Source organism: Pleurodeles waltl, chromosome 6 (genome assembly GCF_031143425.1).
Source record: "Pleurodeles waltl isolate 20211129_DDA chromosome 6, aPleWal1.hap1.20221129, whole genome shotgun sequence".
Classification (NCBI taxonomy): Eukaryota; Metazoa; Chordata; class Amphibia; order Caudata; family Salamandridae; genus Pleurodeles; species Pleurodeles waltl.
The window spans coordinates 1,328,479,308-1,328,499,030 of record NC_090445.1 but is presented as its reverse complement, the minus strand read 5'-3'; the positions used below and the strand labels follow the sequence as shown (position 1 = coordinate 1,328,499,030).

Here is a 19,723-nt window from a genome sequence, read left to right as displayed (position 1 = left end):
TCAAAGCTGAGAATGAAAATCAGAGATAGCTTGGCGCGGTTTCACTCACTTGGCCTACAAGCTGCCTATGCATTTCTACAGCATGTGTGTTAACTGAAATAAGCTGTCTTACTGGATCACTGGCTTCTCTTTGCTCAGGGAGGCCAGCTCCTTATTCCCAAAATAAAGGCAAGTTCTTGGATACCAAATGAAAAGCAGGAAATTAAATTTATAAAAAGACCGACTGTTCAATGATAAACAGAAAAATGTGTCCCATGTATATAGCTAATGACACCGCTTTAACAAAAAAAACAAAAACACAATACAAGGAAAAAAGCACTGGGTGATTAATCCACTGTTCGTTAAAGGGAAGGCAATTTCCAACTTGTCCCACTGTGGAATACTCTGGCAAGGGGGTGTAATCAATGGAATACAGTAGGAGGAACTAATTTGCTCCATCCACTGATGTCGAAATCAATTTTCAAGATCATCAAAAGTATGTTCAAACAGTACACCTTTCATCTGGTTTACAGACACTTTGGTGTAAGGACAAAGAAACAAGTCAAGATATATAGCGAGTGGAAAGACACCATCTCTCCCCTTCAAAATGGTAGGCATAACATGGATTTCTTCAGCTGACACTGCGTTTTTTTCATTTCTCTGCTTGCTTCCAAGACAACACTAACTGCAAAGATAAGTGTATGCTCGGAAGCATTACCAATGTGCCCACACACATTGTGCTTGGATATTTATGAGGTCTGCAGAAGAATAACATATGGTGCTCACACCAATCTTGCCCCACTAGCTCTTAAAATTATGTAATTAACAATTAAAGTTAAGGGCAAATCAGAGCTCATTCTAGGTAAATGGGCCACGCTTGCAGATTATGGACTATCACAGATTCTGAGACTCCCGAGGGCCAACACTTAAGGAAACTGCAACGAATATGTGAGTCCTGTCAAATGAAATTTGTTTAAAAGTATTTTACAAAAAATTTGGACAATATGCAGAAATGTTAGCTGTAACGCAAAGACATAACAATTACCACTGGTAGCGGTGTGCAGCTTTCTTTTTATGAGTAAAGAAAGATAATTACAAACACGCCCTTTATTTTACATAACTTTAATTTAATTCTAATTGAAAAGCTGAATAACGCTCAAAAGAAAATAATATACAAATCTAGTTAGTCTGAAGGCAAAAATAAAGGATCAAAGCTGAAGCGAACGATACACAGGGAAGGTGCTTTCACACAACCACAAAAAGCTCAAGCCACTGCCAGTCAATAGAAGGAATAAGATGTAAACAAGCATTTGCAATGCACTAGGGTCTCGCATTTGTCGCAGTTACAGCTGTTCACAGTTGTAAACTCCCAACCGGATTTTTCTTGCATTAAAAGAAAAAAAAACAGCTCGATCGCGCTGCTACAGTTCACACGTAATAATACCTATCGGCAAAAATGCAATTATGAATGTAACCGGCAAAAGTGAAATTAACTGTGTAACAAGGACGATGGTATGCGAAGCGCTCGACTTCTGCCCAGCGAGATCGCGCTGCGAAAATAGAGAAAAAGTAGTCCACAAACCCAGCGAGCCTCACATGTTTTCTGTACTTGGTTGCTGTGCTGGAGGAGGGCTAATCGCCAGAAAAGGCATGACGTATGCGTGCCTTCCACTAATCAAAAGAAGCGGATTCTAACAGGGAAGCCAACTTGCCAATGAAAGACACTGACGTGACGTCAATGGGGCTCCGAGCCCTTTTCTAATACCTAAAGCATCTCGCTAGCAATATGCATGCACGAGTGCATGCGACGCAGGCTCGACCCTAAAAAGACTGCCTCTACACTAGAACTGTGTCTGAGGAGTCACTATCCGTTCTACTACGTACACTGTGCACTCTTTGTCTTCCTGACTACTACTTTTATGACTAAATGATAAATCAACTGAAGGTGAAAAGGCAAGATCTCCTTGTACTAATTGTGATATTCTTTCCTACCACAAGATGAAAATATGTTAAAATTACTGCCTCTTTTACACACCTTCATGGATCATAAAGACTGCTTGAGCCGTCAGGGTTTTCATGGAAGAAAATCTCAGGTCTGTGCAAGTGGTTCTAATAAGAACCCTTGAACTCTTTTTCCACATATACATCATTTAGTGAGCAATGTGTTTCTGGGCAATTTAATGCTAAACCTGCATTTGAGTGAGGTTGCAAACCAAAAGACAAAGCTAACACTAGCTGGGAAACCTTGAGTTGCAAGTCAGTACCCAGTGTGATTTTACACAGGCTCTGCTACCATTAGACCAGTTCTGGACTATATTTACCAAGCTATGGAAAATAATAACCCTTAGGAAACGAGGATCATAATTTTTGGAAACTGCATTGAAGCAGAGTAATTCCTATAAGAAAATAAGGTATGTCATCCGGAAAAAGCAAAGATTTACAATAGTGGAATGCGTGTATGTAGGTATAGATGAGAGCATCAAGAGCTCAAGCTGTTTTATCACTTTTGGTCCATAACACGACACCACAATTGGCCCCGTAAAAATACTGATTAAAACACATGTGATACGTTATACAAATAACCGAACAACAAAATGGTCATATTTCTTCTTAAAAACGAATAAATATACCGTCAGCACGAACCACAATAATGAAACCCCTGTACACTATACTGCATCTTGAAATGGTGAAATGCAACCGGAAGGGAAAACCCTTCTTCGGAAGTGTTCCTCAGGTTATCTGGAGGCCAAATTTACAGCACCACAGGTTTGAAAAATAAACGGGCAAAAGTAGTTAACTCTCCCACATGATGCATATTTACAGATGAGCCTTGTACACTTCTGGCAGTGTTATTACATGGCGCTGTAATCCACAATATGTTTGCTGAAACTAGGAACACCTGACAAGTTTGTGCAGTGCTAGAGATCATGTGCCACAGAAATGACTATGAGGAGCACCATGAAGGATAATTGAACCACCACCACCACCACCACTACTTATGGAACAGTGGAGGGTGTACTTTCTGGTAAAAACAATAAATAATTTTCTGACTTTAAAAAACAACGTCTATGGTATTCATAGGTGCATAAAATACAAGTAGCAATACCACCGAGGAGGTTATGCACAGGAAAGGTAAGATGCATAAAAAACTGCTGCAGCAAAAAAACACCCATAACATGAACACAGAAGCTGGATATTTCCGCCACAACTCTACCAGCCGAATCATTCAAGATTATAATTTACTTATTCGAATCCCAATCTCAGACTATGCAGGTAAATGTCACCAATATAAAACACAAACTCATTCAGGTGAAAGTTTCGATCGGAAGTAGGAGGGAAGCATCAATCAACAGGCCCGAGAAACAAGAGTTGCAGTGAGAATGTGTCCGTATAGGTAGGTACAATAATCCAAAAATCAGTCTCCATCATCGAATCTCTTCTTTCATCATGTACAGATATGCACTGTTGATTTTACTCCATATATGCAAGAACCACCAGGGGAAGGAAGATGAATAAGGTGCAGCGAATGCTGCATAGCTGTAGTTTAGCTCAGAACCTGATGCAGTAACTGGTGTAGTTGTAGGAAAACTGCCCTTACATTCAGTGACAGAAGGTCACCACATAAATAAAAATAGTAAAACTGCAGCAAGTGTTCCTGCATGTAGCACTGTGGAAATGATGACATCACAAACCTTTGACTTTGGAAAAATCTACCAAAAACGGCAGAGGGTACTGTCATCCAGCTTAAACTGCAAATCATGGAGTCCCTTGGAAAGGTAAGCAGCAGAGACCGACCGCAGACCCAAGCAACTGGCATTTGAGATCATGATGGGTTCCTCTGTGTGACCCCTATCATAGGGATCGCTATACAAAGAACACCAACAACAGCAACATGGTCTGTGCAGCACATAGCACATATCTACCATGGTTCAGCAGTGAAACGAGACATTTTTCAACAGTCACAGAAGATCGCAGACAATAGCGGTTTTCGCAAATGGGGCAGCTTTTCGTGTGATTTCAGTCAAACGCGTTTAAGCAGAATTGCGAGCGCTGCTAAGACATCATTTTTTCATTCCTATAAATATAAACGATTTACAAACTGTAGAGAAAAAGTAAACGGCGCAATTACAAACCTCCCTCCTCAACTCGCCAATATAAACGTGTCTCAAACATGTAATAAAACACTTACAAATGAGCAAGTGATTGAGTCAGGACATTCAAAGTGACTGTCATTTCTGAACATTAGCGGGATTCATTAGAGACAGGCACGGGCGTCCTTCAAATGGCAGTCATCAAACGCTGATGTCGAACTCCACTGTTCCCCTTATTTTCAAAGGTCTTTCAAGTCAAACAGTCCAGGAAGAAATTACATGGAACCACTGGAAGAAATGGGCTTGGGAACCAACAAACAGTCGGCCATTATAAAATGAAGCTGAATGGATGCAACATTACACGAAGAAGGCGATGTAGCATACTGGATGGCATATATTGTAGATTGTCTGGTGCCTTACCGATTAAAACAATCTTTCCCCTCTTAGGATATCCTTGGCATTCTGATAATTTCTTGCAAATTCTTCCAAATTGTATAATATCAAAAACATTTTAAATATAACCCCATTAAGACTTTTAAAACAACTACATCAAAACACTGTAAGATGTGTGAAGTTCTTCTATCGACATGAAGGCTATCCTGCAAGGCCAAAGAAAGAAGATCACGCGACATTTGACAGCTGAACAGATACAGCGGAGAGCTGTATTTAGACGACCATGGTCAGCAGTAATGCACATAAGCCACTTATCTGAGGCAGGCACATCAAAACGTTAAACAATGTCAACATTATAAACAGTAAGATGCACTGTTGTTGCGTAAAGTTCAGGGTTGCGCTATGCAGACATCTTGTCCAAAATACTTCTGCAATGGTAGCATGTCTTCCATTACTGCGGAAGGGATGGGGAAGTATTTCCCGCATGAAGTCTGTGATGCTTCAAGCAGTTGGTGGTGCTTTAACCAGACTCTCGTAGCGCTGTTCTCTCTGCAGTATGTTGAGTACTAAAATAGCAACCGCCTTATAAGACACTGCTACCATATTCGTATTACAAGGGGTACTCCAACTTTTGAGGGGGGAGGGTGGGCGGCGAGTTCCTCCATTTAAATTATTTCATATTCTCAGAGCATTTCGTAGTATTTTTTTCACGGGAATAAATGACGGGGCAGTAGTACTCAGCATACGTGAAGTCTATTTCAAGTAAGAGGTTTCTTTTCCAGAAATAGAAATAGAGGCGGGAAGCAGACATGTTTTGAAGGGGGGGGAGGTGTAATCCGTGGACCAGTGCACATAAACCTTGCTGATGGTGAAAACATATCTTTGCAGATCAGTAAGACAACAAATGGTCTGATATGAGTCATCAAATGTGGTAGCCCGCTTTTACTGCATCAATATCGGACATGAGAGTCCTAGCCAGGAAAATTCCGAAAATCTGAAATACAAGGAACGAAACAATTCATTAATACCGACAGGCATACCGTATAGCTTAATTGCAAATAATATAATCAATGGAACATGCTGTTATGTTATCAAGCTGGCCACTGTGGAGCCAGGACTTCAGATCTAATACAGCTGTCCAATTTGTCAATTATGACCACATACATATCATTTTATCCGCTAACGCTTTGGTTACCTTATCAGCCTATACTGGGAGCATGGAAAAAGTTGCTTATTCCAAGTAACCAGTGCTAAGTAAAAATAGATAATTACAGCCCTTATTTATGTGTTTTCTATATGAAAAATCCTTGCCGATTTTACTAAAATATGTGTTTCAATACTGTGACTTTAAGATAACTGGGATTCCTGAATTTGATGCGGATGTTAGTGTCGTTCAGAGTTCTCCATGGTATACAAAAAGATTTTAAAATATGAATTCTAAAAGACATTCTCACACTCTTTGGGTGGAAGCAAATTTTCCATATCTCAATAGGTATCATCTGTCTACATTTTTTAAGGGAAGATCCAAGAAACACCTTCTAGCATGATGTCTCTAGTCTCCTTCGCAGTGAGCTCAATAAAGATTTAAGTGCACACATTCACAACACCTGGCAGATTATAGGGAGCTTGCCTAGACTCTCCTTCCTCACTCCTCCATTCTCAAACAAAAACAGCCCTGCTGTCAGCTCTACACAATATGGTATGCGCACTGCCGTTCCAATTTTATAGGGCACTAATTGTAGCTCAGCTACAACGCAACCTTCAGATATTACAACTTATTGCAACACTATTAGTAGACATGAAAATGTGAGAAATCCATACTACATGTCTCTACTTGCATTCTTTGCTAGACATTTCAAACTCTCGAGGTGAATTATCACAGTCTTTACTTCACCTGTCTGGCCTAATTATGTTTGTAATGGACAGTCCAGTTAGCCAAACTACCTCTCCATATGGAATTGTGAATAGCCGTGCAGGAACAGAAGCAACCAAATACTGCTTTTCTCTGGCAGTTTAGGAAGGAATAATGCAAAGGGCAAAAAGACGCAATGGACTAGAATGTAGCCCTAAGCAACTGACAGAGGTTAAAACTTTGGTGCTGAAGGCCCAGGCACACATACACTACTTTGGAATGGAGCAAAAAAGAAGACTGATGATCTACACATTATTCCAGCCACGGAAGTTTCTTGCAATCTAGGTCCTTTAATGGCTGTCTAGGTTGATCGAGGAACACTCACAATGGTTTTAAGAGTCTACGCATGGAAAATAGTGAGATAGAGAGACAGACATATGGGCTTTGCCCAAACCACCTGCACAGGATGGCTCAAGATGAATGGGAGACAATCCGGTTTAGTAAGCAAGCTCTGGATTAGCAAACAAGTCTCACCTATGAAAGGTAGTAGCCTTTGGCTTTGCTAGTGCTTGCTGCCGAGGCTAAACATCAGCAGAAAAAGGGAAATAAGTAGGAGGGTGTCTCTATAGCAGCCCTCAAATCTGTTGTCCCCATACTAAGCACAAGTTGTTATTTACATTTTTAAAAATGTATTTATATTCTGCCCACGACACCGTTATGTGCTATTTTTCCAGGCGCAGGTGCCTTTCCATGAGTTTGGCGTGGGCAAATGTAGGAGGCTGGACTGGCTTGTAGTGAGTACCTAGGGGTACTTACACCTTGCACCAGGCCGAGTTATCCCTTATTAGTGTATAGGGTGTCTAGCAGCTTAGGCTGATAGATAATGGTAGCTTAGCAGAGCAGCTTAGGCTGAACTAGGAGACGAGTGAAGCTCCTACAGTACCACTAGTGTCATATGCACAATATCATAAGAAAACACAATACACAGATATACTAAAAATAAAGGTACTTTATTTTTATGACAATATGCCAAAAGTATCTCAGTGAGTACCCTCAGTATGAGGATAGCAAATATACACAAGATATATGTACACAATACCAAAATATGCAGTAATAGTATTAGAAAACAGTGCAAACAATGTATAGTTACAATAGGATGCAATGGGGACACATAGGGATGGGGCATCACAAACCATATACTCCAAAAGTGGAATGCGAACCACAAATGGACCCCAAACCTATGTGACCTTGTAGAGGGTCGCTGGAACTGTAAGAAAACAGTTAGGGTTAGAAAAATAGCCCGCCACAAGACCCTGAAAAGTGAGTGCAAAGTGCACTAAAGTTCCCCAAAGGACATAGAAGTCGTGATAGGGGAATTCTGCAGGAAAGACACAAACCAGCAATGCAACAACGATGGGTTTCCAGTCGAGGGTACCTGTGGAACAAGGGGACCAAGTCCAAAAGTCACAAGCAAGTCGGAGACGGGCAGATGCCCAGGAAATGCCAGCTGTGGGTGCAAAGAAGCTGCTACTGGACAGTAGAAGCTGAGGTTTCTGCAGGAACGACAAGGGCTAGGATCTTCCCCTTTGGAGGACGGATCCCTCACGCCGTGGAGAGTCGTGCAGAAGTGTTTTCCTGAAGAAAGACCGCCAACAAGCCTTGCTAGCTGCAAGTCGTGCGGTTAGCGTTTTTGGATGCTGCTGTGGCCCAGGAGGGACCAGGATGTCGCCAATTGCGTCTGGGGACAGAGGGGGCGTTGAGCAAGACAAGGAGACCTCTCAGAAGCAGGCAGCACCCGCAGAAGTGCCAGAACAGGCACTACGAAGTGGAGTAAAACAGTGCTCACCCGAAGTTGCACAAAGGAGTCCCACGCCGCCGGAGGACAACTTAGGAGGTCGTGCAATGCAGGTTAGAGTGCCGTGGACCCAAGCTGGACTGTGCACAAAGGATTTCCGCCGGAAGTGCACGGAGGCCGGAGTAGCTGCAAAAGTCGCGGTTCCCAGCAATGCAGTCTGGCGTGGGGAGGCAAGGACTTACCTCCACCAAACTTGGACTGAAGAGTCACTGGACTGTGGGGGTCACTTGGACAGAGTTGCTGGATTTAAGGGACCTCGCTCGTCGTGCTGAGAGGAGACCCAGGGTACCGGTGATGCAGTTCTTTGGTGCCTGCGGTTGCAGGGGGACGATTCCGTCGATCCACTGGAGATTTCTTCGGAGCTTCTAGTGCAGAGAGGAGGCAGACTACCCCCACAGCATGCACCACCAGGAAAACAGTCGAGAAGGCGGCAGGATCAGCGTTACAGAGTTGCAGTAGTCGTCTTCGCTACTTTGTTGCAGTTTTGCAGGCTTCCAGCGCGGTCAGCAGTCGATTCCTTGGCAGAAGGTGAAGAGAGAGATGCAGAGGAACTCGGATGAGCTCTTGCATTCGTTATCTAAGGAATCCCCAAAGACAGAGACCCTAAATAGCCAGAAAAGAGGGTTTGGCTACTTAGGAGAGAAGATAGGCTAGCAACACCTGAAGGAGCCTATCAGAAGGAGTCTCGGACGTCACCTGCTGGCACTGGCCACTCAGAGCAGTCCAGTGTGCCAGCAGCACCTCTGTTTCCAAGATGGCAGAGGTCTGGAGCACACTGGAGGAGCTCTGGGCACCTCCCAGGGGAGGTGCAGGTCAGGGGAGTGGTCACTCCCCTTTCCTTTGTCCAGTTTCGCGCCAGAGCAGGGCTGAGGGGTCCCTGAACCGGTGTAGACTGGCTTATGCAGAAATGGGCACCATCTGTGCCCATGAAAGCATTTCCAGAGGCTGGGGGAGGCTACTCCTCCCCAGCCCTAACACCATTTTCCAAAGGGAGAGGGTGTAACACCCTCTCTCTGAGGAAGTCCTTTGTTCTGCCTTCCTGGGCCAGGCCTGGCTGGACCCCAGGAGGGCAGAAACCTGTCTGAGGGGTTGGCAGCAGCTGCAGTGAAACCCCGGGAAAGGCAGTTTGGCAGTGCCAGGGTCTGTGCTAGAGACCCGTGGGATCATGGGATTGTGCCAACTATGCCAGGATGGTATAGAGGGGGCAATTCCATGATCATAGACATGTTACATGGCCATATTCGGAGTTACCATTGTGAAGCTACATATAGGTAGTGACCTATATGTAGTGCACGCGTGTAATGGTGTCCCCGCACTCACAAAGTCCGGGGAATTGGCCCTGAACAATGTGGGGGCACCTTGGCTAGTGCCAGGGTGCCCACACACTAAGTAACTTAGCACCCAACCTTTACCAGGTAAGGGTTAGACATATAGGTGACTTATAAGTTACTTAAGTGCAGTGTAAAATGGCTGTGAAATAACGTGGACGTTATTTTACTCAAGCTGCAGTGGCAGGCCTGTGTAAGAATTGTCAGAGCTCCCTATGGGTGGCAAAAGAAATGCTGCAGCCCATAGGGATCTCCTGGAACCCCAATACCCTGGGTACCTCAGTACCATATACTAGGGAATTATAAGGGTGTTCCAGTATGCCAATGTAAATTGGTAAACTTGGTCACTAGCCTGTTAGTGACAATTTGAAAGAAATGAGAGAGCATAACCACTGAGGTTCTGATTAGCAGAGCCTCAGTGAGACAGTTAGTCATAACACAGGTAACACATTCAGGCACACTTATGAGCACTGGGGCCCTGGCTGGCAGGGTCCCAGTGACACATACAACTAAAACAACATATATACAGTGAAAAATGGGGGTAACATGCCAGGCAAGATGGTACTTTCCTACAGCAAAGTCTAATGACTGCAGGCTGAGCTGGGACTCCACTAAGTCATGACTTGAAGTGCGCATGTCAGGTTGGATGGGTGCCTTTCTGTGTCCAGCCCAACATGCACATTTGAGTCCTCTCCCTACATGCACATCTTTAGTGACCATGGGGGACCAGAGTCAAAGGCCCCTCCGTCAACTGAGGAGCGCCAGGTTTTCTTGTTCCAGCCAATCCTGGTGCTGCTCTCATGCTGTTGAGGAACATAAACAGCAATGGAACAGTGTGTGGGTTGGCTCCGAGCAGTGGAAAGGTAATGCGAGTAGGTGTCCTTAGTATCAGCATTCATGAAGCAGCGCAGGGGTGGGAGGTTGACAGGCGAGGCCAATCACTGTAGTGGCTTTATTATGAAGCTATTCAGTGATTGGCCTTTTCCATCTGTCCCTTGCTCTCTTTCCCTTCATGACCAGTGCCAGAAGCGGCACTGAGCAGAAGGGAGTAAAAAAAAGATGAGTACTGTGTTTCCTGCTGCTGCCTTCACACATCTAAGAGCGCACGTGCATGTGGGATGGGAGCGGAGGCCTTCCTTTTCAGGAGTTCTGCTTTAATTCGGCCCCCCACAGTCAACAGCCACAGGCAAGATACCACCCCTCTGGGGCAGGGGTCACTCACGAAAGTAAGCAAAGAATATAGATTATAAAAATAAAGCTGGTCTGCTCACTCTTTAAACTCTGAGAAGCTGGTTTTATTTTTTTAATGCTCAGACTTTGAGTATATAATTATGTAAAGCATACAATTTCACATCTTTCTTCCTCATTTCTCTGTAGGATTGTAGCAGGGACACCTTCTCCATTGCCTACAATGTTAGTTCTAACTTCCACTTTCCTCTGTATTTATTTTATATTTACATGAAGCAGCCTTGGGTGTTAACCTATTAACGCGCACAATTATTTCCCAAAATGAATCATGAAGCCTTCTGGTCCTGGGCAATTAAACTCCAATAAAGATGGCACTGTCACAAACAGAACAGCCCTTAAGATTTAACCATTATATAAGTGTGTGCGCATTATCATATTAACGTTTAAATCTGCTTGATGCAAATATAAAATTCCGGGGAAAGTTTAGGCTAGAAACCAACCCTGCAAGCAATGCTTTTCGATGTGATGCTTATTTTCAGCAAACTCAATAAGTTAATAGTGAAGGTGAACACTGGCTTAGCTCTTCTAGTCCATAGCCAGAGAATGCGTCCATTACTTACGATGATGGCATTACTCCTAGTCCTACTCCCTCGCCTTCCTTTCCACCAATGAGGCTCCCTGTCTCCACCTAGACCCCTCCCTTCCCCTTATCCCCCCACCCCCACCCCTCCACCCCCACCCCCACCACCTCCTGTACAGAAACAAGCCCAAGCAGCAACTCAGGCGGTCCGTACTGGGAGGGTGGGCGGGAACGGAAAGGAAGGCGAGGGAGTAGGACTAGGAGTAATGCCATTATCGTAAGTAATGGACGCATTACCTCCTGTCCCTCCCTCGCCTTCCTTTCCACCAATGAGACATAGCAAGAGAAAAACAGGAGACGGACACTGAGTTGCAACAAGTTTAATCACAACCAAAAAAGGATACCGGACAATCACCCTCATATTACATCACAGAGGACAAGACACAGTGACCCAATACCGACTCCAAACTGTCCAAGTCCTCCAGTCTGTAATGACGAACAAAGGTAGAAGGTAAGGCCCAAGTAGCGGCCCTGCACATTTCCACCACAGAAGCGCCCTGCAGCTCCGCCACCGTAGCAGCCATACCCCTGGTAGAACGGCCCTGTATCCCCTGGGGCGGACCAACACCTTTCAAAGAATAAGCCATCAAAATCAGAGAGCGAACCCAACGACTCAAGGAAGCAGTGGACGGCTTCTCCCCCTTCCGAGCCAGACCGAAATTAACAAACAGAGAATCACCTTTCCGGAAAGGAGCAACCACCTTTAGATACTCCAACAAAGCCTGACGTACATCCAACGAATGCAACCGAACCTCCTCATCCGAGGAAGGATCGGGAAAAAAAGCAGGAAGGATAACCTCCTGGCGAGCATGGAAAGACGAATTCACTTTGGAAACAAATGAAGGGACCGGAATAAGTACCACCCGATCAGGGAAAACCTTACAAAAAAGAAAAGAGCAGGCCGAGGCCCGTAACTCCCCCAAACGACGGGCTGAAGTAATGGACAGCAGAAAAAAGGTCCTCAAAGAAAGATGACGTAAGTCGCATGAATCCAGAGGTTCAAAGGGAGGAACAGTCAAAGCATCCAACACCAAAGAAAGATCCCTGGAAGGAAAGGCCCGCACCGGACAAGGAAACAAGTTAAGAAGGCCCTGGAAAAACTGAGGCATCATATGACCCTCATCAGACAGATTACACCACGGACCCCTAAAAGCCTGAATTGCAGCCCACTGCACCCGAAGGGAAGCCACAGACAACCCCAACTGGGCCCCATCCTGTAAAAACTGCATCACCTCAAACAGAGAAGCAGCTGTAGGATCCAACCTATGCCACAAACAACAAGAAGAAAAAACCTTCCACTGCCGACCATAAGACAGTAAAGTGGAACGACGCCGCAAAGCCAGTAAAGTAGAACTCAAAGCGACTGGAACCCCTAAGCACGTCAATCCCCTCCGTTCAACTTCCAAGCCGTCAAGTGCAACCGCCTCAACGATCCCATCGGGAGGCAAGGAAACTCCAGAGGCGAGGGACAAAGAGGGAGAGTCCACAAGTGACCGGACACCATTAACCGAAGCAACGGAAACCAATTCGCCCGTGGCCAATGGGGCGCGATCATGAGAACCCTGGCCTTCAGAAGACGTACCCTCACCAGAAACGCACGGAGCAACTGGAAGGGCGGAAATGCGTACAAAAGAGCCTGAGGCCAAGGACACGGCATCCCGTCCACCGCCCAAGCCTGAGGACCATAAAACCGGGAGCAAAAGCGCCTTACTTTCGCATTCTCTGGGGAGGCAAACACATCCAACACCAGAAGACCCCACAGGTGAACCAGGCCACGAAACAGAGACCACCGGAGGGAGAAAAGCGGAGACGAAGGAATGACCCGGTTCAAAGGATCCTCCCAAACATTGACCACCCCCTGAATGTAGGTGGCTCGCAGGGGCAGAACCCACCTTTGCGCCCAAACAAAAAATGTCCCTCGCAATGCAGAACAGTGACTGCGACCTGGTCCCTCCCTGCCTGTTCACGGAAGCTTTGGTCACCAAGTTGTCTGTCTGAATAAGAACGTCCAAACCCTTCAGGGAATCCTGAAAATGAATCAGAGCAAGAAGCACTGCCTTCAACTCCCGCCAATTCTAGGAGCGTCTGGCCTCCAGAGGCGACCAAAACCCCTGGACCTGAGCCGACCCCCATCCAAGCCCCCCAACCGGAGAGGTTGGCATCGGTCGTCACTACCACCGGGTGAGGTGGAGATAAAGACACCCTCACACGAAGATGAGCCGGCACCAGCCACCAACCCAGCTCCCTGCGAACAAACCCCGACACAGGAATCCTTGTCCGAAGAGAACTCGTTGCCGGAGACCAACGAACGAGAAACCAGTTCATCAGGCAAAGAAGATGAAACCGTGCCCACGGTACTAGAAAAACCACCGACGCCAAATGACCCTGCAGACGTAACCACTGAAGGGCGACAACATCAACAACACCTGTGACTGGAGGCACACCAACCGCTTCTCCGACAGTCACCAAGCCCTGAAGAGTCAGAAATCGAGCCCTGAGAAAAACCAGATCCTGGGAAGGGACCAAATCTGACTTCCCCCAGTTGACCAAAAAAACGTGGATTTGCAGGACCAACCGAAACCGGGCCATATGCCTCCTTAACAGAACATGAGCGGGTGCTTGAATCAGAATATCGTCCAAATAAGGATGGACAAACACCCCTTCGGAATGTAGAAGAACCACCAGAGAGGCCAGCACCTTGGTGAAAATCCGTGGAGAGGACTTGAGGCCAAATGGCAGGACACAAAACTGAAAATGGTCCAGGCCCACCGCAAAGCGTGGAACCTCTGAGAAGACAGAGCCACTGGAACATGCAGGTGAGCATCCAGCAGATCCCGAGACCCCAGGAAATCCCCTGGACCGACCAGAGGAAAAATCGACTAAATGGAAAGCATACTGAAATATACAGTCTTGATCCAGGAATTCACCCCCTTTAGATTGAGGACAGGAAGAAAGCCCCGACACCTTCGGAACCAGGAACAAGATGGAATAAGTGCCAGACCTCTCTCCCCCCACAGGAACATGGGAAATGGCCCTCTTGAGAAGTAAGTCCTGGACCCCTTCCAACAACACCTGCCTCTGGGTCCCATCCGCAGGCAGTGGAGTAGGACGAACCCCGGTATCTGGAGGTACTACGTCAAAGTCTATGGCGTAGCCATTGTTTACAATGTCCAGTACCCAGCGATCGTTGACATCCTCCTGCCAAACGGGAAGAAAGTGCCTCAGCTGCCCCCCAACCAGCCCTTTGCCAGGCCCACAATGATTGTCAGGAACCCTTCTTGAATCCTCCCCGCCCCGAAGGAGCAGATTTTTTAGGAGAAAAATGGGGCTGAAAACGACGCATCCTGAAAGAAAAAGACTTGGAATCAACTTACGCCAACCCTTGCCAGAAGAAGAACCACCCTCCTAAGGCAAGACGTGTTTCCTCTCCTTAAAAGCTTTAGAAAGCATGGAAGGCAACTGATCCCCAAATAAATTGCGCCCCTCAAAAGGCAGTCTCAGGAGAGCAGACTTCTCCCCAGGATACACCTTCCACATCCTTAACCAGAGGGACCTAGGAGCCTCAATCAAAGCTCCCAAAGCTAGAGCCGAAGTGCGGACAACATCAGATGACATGTCCGCCAGCGACCTGGCCTGTTGTTCCATAACTGCCAGCAGTTCCGAACCCTCCTGAACAGCTACCGCCAGTTTGTCAAAATCCTGCACCAAGGATTGGGAAGAATACGCAGAAAAAATACCCGCTCTGAGAGCCAAATTCTCTGCCGCAAATGCCCTCTTCAGACCTGAATCCACCTTTCTGTCAGTGGCATCAGCAGGAACACAATCCTCCGGATTGACCACCGTCTTGCCAATTAGAGTTGCCAAAATGGAATACAGCTTAACGGAAGGAGGCAACACATCGTCCCCTTCCAGTAAGTACAGCTCCTGAAGGAAACGCGGAACCTGAGACTTGTCCACATCCTTCCACTCCCGGAGCACCATATACTTAACAGGGCCCTGAATAGGCATGGCAAACCTTGAAGGCGTTTGATATTGAGGGAACAAGTGTGAATCAGTTCCCGTAGGTTGAAAAACAGGAAAACCTAAACTGTCCCGAACATGCGTCAGAACCTCCCACATCTCTTCCCTGGATACTTTTTTCCCCACCAGAAAAAGTAGAAGGAGCGTCATCATCTGATGAAGAGGACCCCTCCGCATCCCCTGAAGTACGGGCTGTCGTAGAACGTCCAGGCCTGGATGCTCCAGCCTGCAGAGCACGAGACACAGCCACCTCAATCATGTTCTGAACCTCCTCTCTGGACATGAGAGGCGCAGGAACCCCTACCGTAACCTGGTGACCCCCAGGAGTGGAGAGGGGAACCGCAACATCCTCCCCCGAAGAAGAAGAGGAAACAATCCTGCGCTGCTGTGAAGGAACCTGCCTCGACATGATACCAACAAGAAATGCACCCAAGAGGCCACAGCACCCATTAAAAATAATGGAGAAAGCCCCCCCCCCCCAATACAACATCAGCAAATGAAAAAAGGGCAACAATTAGCACAAAACTACAAAAAACGTGGGCAGAAACGCCCGTCCTACCGTCCAAAACGCAAAAAACACAACCGGCACATCAGCCCAGCAAACGTGAGCTGAAGATCCGCGAGTACAGCCCCAGCCACCAAAGAGCCGACAGCTGACTCCGTCAGCCAACTCCAAGGACGCGTCTCCAAGGCAGCACCGCCTGCCCCCGGAAGAAGCAACCGCTGGGAAACTCTCAACGAGGAGCTCTGCGCTCGTCGAGAGTCAAGCCGATGTCCCCCCCAGGCCCCGCCGTGGAGGAAAAGGAAAAAGGTAAGTCTAGCAGGGCTAGACAAAAAGAACAGGAGGTGGTGGGGCGGGGGGGGTGGTTTTAAGGGGAAGGGAGGGGTCTAGGGGGAGGAAGGGAGCCTCATTGGTGGAAAGGGAGGCGAGGGAGGGACGGGAGGTAATGCCCGTTGCCAGAACTGGAAATTGTTTTCTGTTTGGTGTATGTTACCGCAGTTTCTAAAAAAGTATTGTGTATGCATATTAGAATGTCTAGATGCAGCTACGAACGTGTGCCTTCATCTGAATTTCTTTTCATGGTACAATTCTTTACTATTAATTTCTGTGACTAGATCAGAATGTATTAGCACTACTGTTTGATTTCTTGAATTGAGAAACTTAATCTCATAAATGACTATAGATTTAATCTTTAGTAGCATCATGGTAAAGTTTCATTCTGCAAGCAGCGTGAATGCTAATGGACTGAGGACACTCCTTCACTTGAGGCTGACAGTTTCCCTGAATAGATTAGAAATTAACCCTCCAGATAAACGCGTAATCCTCCAGATTTTACATTGTTTTATTTTTTCAGTGTGTAATCCCTCTGCTATTGAACCATGCAGGTGTGATTCACAGAAACAAAGCTGACTATCCTTATCATTGTGAACATATTTGTTTTCTGCTGAGTATAGACGTGCTGGCTGTTATCAATGTTTCTTCCATCCTGTAGTCCCCATTTGTTACTGGATCACATTGTCTGCTTATTCAATGCTGTTTTTTTTGCAGAAACACCTGGACAGCTTAGTTTTCAGGATTCGGCAACATATTGCCAGTTTCTTTTAAATACTTTTTAGATACTTTCAAACCCACCACCGTGATTTGAGGCTACCATTTTGCGAGTATTCCTGTTCAATTAGTTTTTCAACTATTTCCAAGGTTTTTTTAAAAGGATTTCACCACATAGTCATTTCCTCCGTAGCGGATGGGCTAAGTACAAAGGTTCGTTCTGAATGTGACAGGGCTACTGAGAAGTGTGATGAATGAAATAGCACAGTATCACAGGGTGGCCAATGCAGCAGCTACTATAGTAATGTTATGGGATGTTTGTGGTGTGTATGACCCGTGAGGTGGATAAAATCTACGAAAGCTGGGGAAAAAGGAGGAAAAAGAAGAGATGAGATAGAAATGTGACCTGCCGTCTGCCAAGATATCAAGTAGAGTTGAGGGTGAACTGATATTCAGTTCTTTCCTGAAAACCTACACATAATTTCCAGTCCCTGGCGACTATAGCAGCAAAAACCTCCACAAATAATACCAGCACCTCTACTAGTACGCCAGAATCACAGAACATATGTAACCTCTAAGAACAGTCAAGAGAGGGAAGCATTGTTCAATATATTTTGATGTATAAACCTTCTTGCTTTCTCATTTGTCACCATTTATCAAAATCTCCTCAGGGGAGAAAGCCTCTGAGCACCCTCTTGTGTGGGTCAGGCTCGCTCACTTAGCCTGCGACAAACAGGCTCACTCGCTTACCCTATTGCATAACATTCATCCACAATGATTACGCCTCATCACTTTCAAATATCGCCAGAGGCCACGGGGAAAAAAGCCATTAGCACCCATTCCCTTTAGCCTTACAGATGTGTGAGCATGAGTTACCATGCAGGAGGGCAAGCATTTTATTATTTGTCAAACACTATTTTAATATTAATTTCCAATTACCAGATGGCAGATCCCCACTTTGGAGCCATCAATTAAATATCGTATTCAGTGACCGGAGCAGACCAGCAGCAAAATGAAGGTGATGGAGCTCATCTAAAACATTTTAAAAAAGAAACTAAAAAACAAATAAGAGGGTGAAGCCGGTTGCTGAAGCAATAGAGAAGTTGTGTGGGAGAGGGTTGGAGTTAAAAGTGAACGCTGCTGACAAGCAGTACTGAGCAGAGATAGGTGCGGGAGCAGTGGAGAAGCTAGTAGGTGGGAGCATGAATTAAAAAAAATAAAAATTATTATTAATAATAATAAAAAAGAACGGGCCAGATGGGGAAGGATGCAGGAAGCACTAGCGAGCTTGGGAGCAGAGGAACAAAATGGAGAGCATTTGGGGTGGAAGGAGCAGGGATGTGAAGAGGGCCACAGCAGACAGATGGAGAGAGGAGAAAGAGCAGGAAAAGCATGCACTCCCATGAAAAAATGAAAGTAAAGGAAAAAGCAATGGCCTGATGTAGAATCAACATTCTCCAGTTGTTAGGACTGGTTCTCCAGAAAAGAGCACATCACTTAAATGCCTACTTCTACAAAGAAAAGCTTTTCTGACTAGCGTATATCATTGGTCTCCGCTATGGCTTTGAACCAAAGTCACTGTAATCTGTCATCGCATCACATGTGAAAATACAGAAGTAAAGAAAAAAAACTGTTAACAGACTGTTATGATGAAGTCCATGCTGTTTAAGTAAGTTTATCTTCTTTATTCCCTTACAGAGCAAGTAGGTAGAGCAATACATTACATTTCTCCATGTCCCCCTTCTCTGTGACTCTCACACCCGATTTCTCTCTTCCTCCTGTTCTACATTCATACATTCTACAATCCGCTCGCTCCATACACTCTAGTAACATGAACCTAACTACATAATGCATCCCCTTTTTCAATTTTTTTTTTTAAATAAGTGCATACATATAAAGAGCTTAACCTAAACAAAAATTAATAAAAATATACATGTATTCTAATTATAAAAAACTTCATTATCATGATACAATGGAAAATTATCAGAAATATAATCCTTTAACTATACACAATTTTTCCTTTTTCTCTTCACCTCTTTGGTTATTGGGCCATTCTGACAGGAAGTGTTACTTTCTACAATGTCACTTTCTAGAATATGCATTTCACTTGGTGAATTCTCATTACTACTGTTAGTAGATTATTGCGAATAAGAACAATCTTGCAAGATGTTCCTATTAACATTTTTATCGATGGACGTATTGCTGATAATCCCTGAGTTATCCTGCTTCTTGTTCTCCAACATGTCTTCCATATTATCATGATACACAGTAGATGGTGCTAAACATGTTTCTATTTTTTTAAGATTTCACACCTTATCATCTGTTAGACCTACAGCAGTGTTTAATATATCTACAACCTCCATAGGTTCGTAAAATTTGCTTACATCTTTCAGAACTATACCAAGCTTCTTAACCCTAACCCATTGGCCTACTTTAATGTTACATTCTTTAGTACCATGTTTATTATAAATTCATTCCTTTCTTAAAGACTGTGAAGATTTAGTACAGGATAGGATAAAAACTTTGGACCTTTGAACTAAACTAGATTTAAATAAATAACCATCCCGGTGTATATTTAGTTCTGGGATTCCTTCCATATATCAAAACGAAGGGCGAATAACCAGTGGCCTAATTAATAGACACCTTGTTTGCCCAAACCATTTTTCCACTTGAATTTCCAATCATTATGTTTGTTAGCATACTGAATGGTGTTTTTTATGACTCTATTAAAAGGTTCCACCATACCACTGCTGTTAGGGTTACAAAGTGAAGTAGTTCTATGCTTGATCCTCAATCTGTTGAAGTACTCCTTCGTCTTGATAAATGTG

General features: G+C 45.1%; 1 protein-coding gene across 1 annotated transcript in view; it reads right to left on the bottom strand.

Annotated features, from left to right (window-relative positions):
- Positions 1 to 1,085: 1,085 nt before the first annotated feature.
- TSPAN14 (tetraspanin 14) overlaps positions 1,086 to 19,723 on the bottom strand; it is a 292,700-nt gene continuing 274,062 nt past the window's right edge. Inside the window, exon 9 of the mRNA XM_069240648.1 lies at positions 1,086 to 5,457. Within this exon, the coding sequence (XP_069096749.1) occupies positions 5,386 to 5,457 (72 nt within the window). The 3' untranslated portion in view covers positions 1,086 to 5,385. The remainder of the gene's footprint in view (positions 5,458 to 19,723) is intronic.